Consider the following 7,419-nt stretch of genomic DNA (forward strand, 5'->3'; position numbering starts at 1 on the left):
CGATACCATGCTCTTTCTCGAATAGAAACTAGTTGTAACTTATACTGATAGAACTTTATGTAAGTAGGAGCAAAAGATCTCTATAGGTCGACACCCCAAACTAACAAAACCAAACCCCATGGCGCTACAGCCCTTGAAGGGCCTTGGCCTACCAAGCGACCGCTGCTCAGCCCGAAGGTGTTGTGTGGTCAGCACGACGAATCCTGTCAGCCGTTACTCTTGGCTTTCTAGTCCGGGGCCACTATCTCACCATCAGATAGCTCCTCAATTCTAATCACATAGGCTGAGTGGACCTCGAACCAACCCTCGGGCCCAGGTAAAAATCCCTGACCTGGGCAGGAATTGAACTCGGGGCCTCCGGGTAAGAGGCATGCACGCTACCCCTACACCACGGGGCATTAAAAATAAGATTCATTATACGGATAAAGATATTCTGGTCTTCAACTTAGTGCAAGACTACTCACAGAGTGAGTGGTGAAACTTTTAATTTAATTTTCAAAGTAAGTACACTGCCGTGTTTGTAATTGTTGATTCTAGTGGTTCAATTTCACAATAACATACTGAAGGTTTTCGGTGATGCAAGGACGGGAAAGGGTTAGAATTGGGAAGGTAGTGGCCGTGGCCAGTATGAAAAACCATCTTCAGGGATGCCGATGGTGGGTTTTGAAACCACCATCTCCCGATACAAACTCACAGTTACATGATCCTAACTGCATGGCTAACTCACTTGGTTGTCTGTAATTAATTTGGATTAAGTTAAAGGCAGGGAAATACCAGGATAAATCCAGTAAATTGCCATCGCAGGAATAGAACTGGACTTGAATTTCAAATCCTCATACAGTCAAGCATACTAACCACGCAGGTAGTTCGGGCCATGAGAGATCAGTACCGGTAATGATAATTTCGTGTGGCTATTTCTAGCCGGGTGTAGCCCTTGTAAGCCAGACCTTCCGATGAATGTGGGCAGCATCTGCCAAGTGTAGGTAACTGTGTGTTATTGTGGTGGAGGATAGTGTTGTGTGCGAGCTGTAGGGATGTTGGCGACAGCACAAACACCCAGCCCCTGAGCCACTGGAATTAACCAATGAAGGTTAAATTCCCCGACCCGGCCGGGAATCGAACCCGGGACCCTCTGAACCAAAGACCAGTACACTGACCATTCAGCCAACGAGTCGCACGTCAGTACCGGTACCGTAACATCACTGGCTTATTACCAAGGTGGTCATTGTTTGAATCCACGCCAATGCATAAGGGATTTTGGAAATGAAAATTCACATCCTTGTCTTTTGAATTCCATACAAAATTGGATGCCCTGTGGCTATGATCACGATATCATCAGTCATGTGAAACTATAAGCCTGCTTGGTGGTAGGTCATGTAAAAAACCAATCATACTCTCATTTGACACTGCACAGCACTGGATGCAAGACAATCAAACCTAGCAAGCACAACCAATGTTTACAACCTTTTACACCAATAATTTAAAAAAAAAAAAAGCAGAACAATGTGTCTAACAGCTTTTTAACTGTAAATGGTCATCAAGACAGGTTGGAGTGCTCGAATTTTTACTTGAAAGTGGTTCATTAATGTGCTAGTAAATCAACTGACACCATACAGTTTCATTTAAATGATCTACGAGAGGTGGTTGTGATTATTGTTTAAAGGGCAAAAATTCAGATCTTGTTAACTTACATGCCATTTCTAACGTTCTAAGGAAGTAGAAATTAAAGAAATCTTAATTGGAATGTGTGTCAGAGGAGAGATATGTTCATAGCGATGTCTGGGAACCCACCATCCCAAGAACATTTACTTTTAGGCCTTTCTCCATTGCTGAAGTAGTATTCCTATTGGCCAACAGAAATTGCCACATGAATTCATTGTCTTGAATGATTTTACTTGGTTTATGTTACCAACGCTTGGCAGATTAAAAGCACAAGTAAATGGAACATGTGAAGGAAACAATGTAGATCACCACCTCTTATCCACACACAGTCTTGTCCAGCCCCTAACCTAACTAAACCAGACCAACGGGTCTTATCCTAACACTTCCCTAACCTATACAGATCAATGGTCCTGTCCAACGCCTACCCTAATCAGTCCGGGCCCCAACATAACCAGTCCAGACTAATGGTCTTTAACACAGGAAGCTAGAGGCATAAGTCTGTTTCACGGCTTCTAACGTGAGGGCTTATGCCCCCCCTTGCTTGTTCCCATATCATTGGGCTTGGTTCCTAAGTAGGCAGGTTGGCAGCCTTGTGCACCACTCAACTACGTCCTCTGCAAAAAGGCCACGAGAGACAAATAAAGAAAAGTTCTTCCACGTGTACTTGTGTGTGTGTGTGTGTGTGTGTGTGTGTGTGTGTGTGTGTGTGTGTGTGTGTAGAAAGTGGTAATGAGGGCCAAAGTAGCCTATTGATGATTTTTTTTTTTTTTTTTTTTTGTTATTTTGCTTTACGTCGCACCGACACAGATAGGTCTTATGGCGACAATGGGTTAGGAAAGGCCAAGGAATGGGAAGGAAGCGGCCGTGGCCTTAATCAAGGTACAGGTGGGATTCGAACCCACTATCTCCCAGATGCAAGCTCACAGCTACATGCTCCTAACCGCACGGCCTGGTATTGATGTTTTAAGAGGAAGTACAACTGGGCAGCCATCTTCATCTATGAGATTCTACAACAAAAGCCACAACTCTTAACCACACAGATGGCTGATATTTTTAGCTTAACTGCACTTCTTTAAATAATGAAACGACCTGCACCCAGTTTTCTTCTCACCAGATGCATATTTATGTTTGCACCAGAACTCATTCTTTAATAAAACAGAATATAATACTTTCAACAAACTAAGTCTAAAAAACACAACAAACTGGCTATGAGAAGTGGCAATAAAAACATTGTCTTAGTGATTGTGCAGTAAGTCAGATATACCTAGCATAGGAAGTGGGAAGAATACTAACATACTGTAGCATACCTATCGCATGAAAAATACAGTATCGTAAGACCATTCTAAATTATGCTTCAGATTTCAATTGGGTGAGAACCTACCTTATCTTCATAAGATTTACCTCAACAGCTGTGAAAAAAATGTTTAGCAAACATATTTGTGTCTGCCAGTACAGACATATAAGCTTACTTCACCTTAAACTCTTTTTTTTTTTTGCTAGTTGCTTAACGTCGCACCGACACACATAGGTCTTATGGCGATGATGGGACAAGGAAGGGCTAGAAGTGGGCGTGGCCTTAATTAAGGTACAGCCCAAGCATTTGCCTGGTGTGAAAATGGGAAACCACGTAAAACCATTTTCAGGGCTGCTGACAGTGGGGTTCGAACCTACTATCTCCCGAATACTGGATACTGGCCGCACTTAAGCGACTGCAGCTATCGAGCTCGGTCCTTAAACTATTGCCAGAATAACTAAACATTATGCTGCAAGTGTTATCACAAAATACTGATCTATCCTGAAAAGACTGAGCAAAAATGACTGTACAGCATCATCACTACATGCAGCTCCCTTTGGAGATCAGCAGTACACTGTCAGTCTACGAATCCCAAAACCTTATTCAAATCAGCAGAGGAAATGTAGTTTGGATTTTTAGGGGGGAAATAAAGTCCATTTAGCTCTACATGTCATATGAAGATTATTTCTGGTTACACATTTTCTGTTTACCCAACAAAAATTAACCAAAACTCAGCTGCACTGCCTAACAGTTATGATTCCTCTGCCATCTGGTAGAGTAAAATGAAACATTGAAATTAACATGAGGGAAGCTATCAAAATGTCTGCAAAGGATAACTGAGACCATATAATTACTATTAATGCAATATGCATAGAAACAGTAGCAGCGATTAGGAGGAGAGGGGCTCGGGAGGGACAATCTCCACATCGCCCACTTTGTGGAGAAAGCATAACATTTTAATACCGTTTTAGTCAGCTGAAACTGTGAATATAGGACTTATTAAGAAAAGCAATTTGTACAAGCCCTGTTGTCTCATTAGCTAATTATTTCTTATATTGTTATTAACAAAACTATTAACAGAAATACTCACGAAATATCGTTCATCTCGGCTAACCGATTTGTATAGCGCCACAACAAGTAGTGGAGACTTTGCATATGCTGTGAGGAAGGGTAGCAGGGATATATTTTTGGCCAAGGTCATAAACACTGAGGTATGATTAACCCGTCTGTCACACGCATTCGTCTGTCTGGCAGTCACTTTTGTGACTGTTACGTTTCTTAGTGTGTAGTCAAATACTAAAGGATTTTTAATTGCATAACCACACCGCACTTATATTTAATTGTAATACATGTGTAATATCGTTTCTTTGGTAAAAGTTTTATTGTATAGTACTGAATCAAAATCTCAAAGAACTATTATTACCGCACTTAAGTTGGTAGACTCCCAACCTTTACACCTCTGTCAAAATTTGCTCAGAGAGCATCAAAAATGTACAATTTTGTAGCTTTTATTTTTCAGTTTTGACATACACACACACACACACCCCCCTCAGCACTATATCCCACAAACCCGGGTACGGTTTGTTGTCTGTACATCCCCCCCCCCCCCCCCCCTTCTAATTCCCAATCACCGCTACTGCATAGAAATGGTCCACACAAGAGGAGTGCAGAGCACTACTATATTACACACTTGTCATAAATTACTAACAAGTTGCTAATAAATTACATACATCTTTTATACAGATGTACCGGTAAGTTAAGACGGACAAGTTGCTAGTTTAAGGTCACGCGACAGACAATACCATGTACTTCTGTGGCAGAAACTAGTTTCATAACATATACCATTTTAGCATCAGTAGTATGGTACATGGCAGTAATTAATTCGGTCTAGGACAAGACAAGATAGAATACGAAATGAGGAAATAAGGAGAAGCATGGGAGTGTGTACACTTCAAGAAGAGACTGATATAGCAAAGCTAAAATGGTTTGGACACAGGATGAGAACGCCAGGAGAGAGAATACCAAAGAGAACATTCATGGATACAGAGACTGGAAAGAGGCCGAGGGGACGTCCTAGAATGAGATGGATGAGCTCTGTTGTGGATTGTATTGCAAATAGAGGAGTCGATAGCAATAAAGTACTATAAGAGGAAGGGTGGAGGTCTTTGGTACACTACCATACCCAAGACAGACTGATATAGGACTGATATAGGTATCCCAGAACATAGGTACTCGTAAGAGTCACTTACAATTGGAAAATAAGTGTTTCAACTTCAATTCACTCAGAATTCAGGACAACCTAACTCTAAAATGGCCAATATGAGCCATGATATTGATCCTAGATTAACTAATGTCAGAATGCTGTATAAACCTCTAGGCCTAATTAAAGTATGGTATGGTATGGTATACTACTCTGGTTGGCCAGGCTAAAAATTTACTGAGCAGATGCATCCAATCTTCCAGTGACACAACGCCACAAGATCAGAGTTCTATAGCTAAAACAAATAATTTTCATAGATATAAATAAATGAGACGTCACCATATGCCTAGTGATGACATTCAACAGAATAAGCACATGTGAAACACATAAAAACAAACAAACTTTAGAAATTATGAACCCAAGTAAATTACACCAAAATATTAAAAAACTGTTACAAATAGACCTATAATACTTAAACTGGATGAACGAGTAAAAGGAACAAATAGATATCAGGAGAATTTTCAAATATCAAGTACACTGACTTGATCATAATATATGCCACAACGTGGATAACCCACAAAATTACTTAAAAATCAGCCCAATCAGCGAGGTTGTTCATGATCTTATTATAATTAACACACTCACTTTTCCACTAGTGATCCTATCACAGATAAGGTCTCCAATACTAGACGATCCACAGTAGCAGAAGATGGGCCACTAGCTGTTCCTGAAAGATAACAGTCAGCACAATCCACAGCTGAAACATGACCGGAACCTGACCGAACAGATGGTCGGTAAACTGATCCATTATCGTTAGTTTCATTGGTGTCTGATCCTTGCTCCTTGCACATGCACATGCCCATATTAAGGCACTAAGCTCGGGAGAGCATGAGCCAAATTAGAAATCCCTGAGTTTAAAAGGAATGGTCTGACTTACTTTGAACTTAGTCATATAACACACAATTAACTACTCCTCCGAAACGTCAACACTGAGAAAATTGGTAATTTTCTCCCCCGCAAAGGTGATAACTAAACACTACTCAATAAAAACAAAATCACATCAAAACAGCAGCAGACCGCACTTCACATCACAGAAATCAACACTCATTTCATCGTGATAACGCCTTCTCCAGTTTCACTCGCAAACCTAACCAAATTCCAAACTCACAACACATCGAATTTCAACCATACTACCTTGAAAACAAATGATTAACGTCACTGGTTACCAATAACTGGAAAAAAAAAAAAACAAACAAGGAAGCGCATACTTCCAAAGAATAACGTAATGACAAGCAGCGATGGAATGCTATCCAGCAACAGATCTGAGCAAAGAAGACCCGAACAAAGATATGACAACATAACCGGGATTCATCTTTAAAACACCAACATGTTAAATTTAACATGTTACAGTTGACATGTATATTGTGATTGTGTCTTCCAATTGACTTTGCATGTAAACTCAGAATGTTGAGTTAACACTTTTAACATGTTGGCGTGTTTTCCGCTCCAAGTGGAAAACATGTCAAGTCAATTCGTTATTCGTGCGATGTCGGCACAGCTTCGGCAACTTCCATGATGTTTCCATGCCAACACATAACCTAAACGACGCAAACGACGTGCTCCTCATATAGTAGGATTATAATTACAACACTCCGCAACACTCATTCTCTTTGTTATAAGCTACAAATACAGTACACGCACGTGCGTCGTTCTCTCTGCACTATACTAAAATGTATAGTCAGAAATGGAGTAGAGCAAGGAGAATACTATGGACTTAATTAATGATATAATAGAATGGCGTTATTTGTGGGATGTCTCATCAGAGGAATACAGATATAAAGCGAAGAAAGCCGACAGTTTCCAGGAACTCGAAAATATCTATAATTGTTCCCGCGAGTAAATCAAAGAAAAAACTAGCGTCCCTCAGCTCCCAGTACAGTCGAGAATTGCAGAAAATTCGGTAGTCGGGAGCGGACGAAGTTTATACTTCAAAGTGGTTTGCTTTTGAAGCAATGAGCAGAGTGAGGGGAGAAAATGTGCCTAATAAAACTGCATTTCTAAATCATAACAAGAAGCAGCAGTGGCAATAACAAAGGCCAATTCCTCTTCATCTGAGTCCATTGTCCTTAATTAAAAATACTAGACACCATCTAAATGCGTTACCATAAATTGATATGATGAACTACCTGTATATAAACAAAGGATGTCAAGTTTAACATGTTTATTAAGTGTGGACACAATGTTAAATGAAACAGTTTTTGAC

The 7,419-nt window shown here is 40.4% G+C and overlaps 1 protein-coding gene across 3 annotated transcripts in view; it reads right to left on the minus strand.

Moving 5' to 3' along the window:
* LOC136864142 (RING finger and SPRY domain-containing protein 1) overlaps nt 1-6,336 on the minus strand; it is a 330,976-nt gene extending 324,640 nt beyond the window's left edge. For all 3 annotated transcript variants that reach the window (XM_067140779.2, XM_067140778.2, XM_067140777.2), the window contains exon 1: nt 5,802-6,336. In XM_067140779.2, the coding sequence (XP_066996880.2) occupies nt 5,802-6,019 (218 nt within the window). In that variant the 5' untranslated portion in view covers nt 6,020-6,336. The remainder of the gene's footprint in view (nt 1-5,801) is intronic.
* Nucleotides 6,337-7,419: the final 1,083 nt, after the last annotated feature.

Source organism: Anabrus simplex, chromosome 2 (assembly GCF_040414725.1).
Source record: "Anabrus simplex isolate iqAnaSimp1 chromosome 2, ASM4041472v1, whole genome shotgun sequence".
NCBI lineage: Eukaryota > Metazoa > Arthropoda > Insecta > Orthoptera > Tettigoniidae > Anabrus > Anabrus simplex.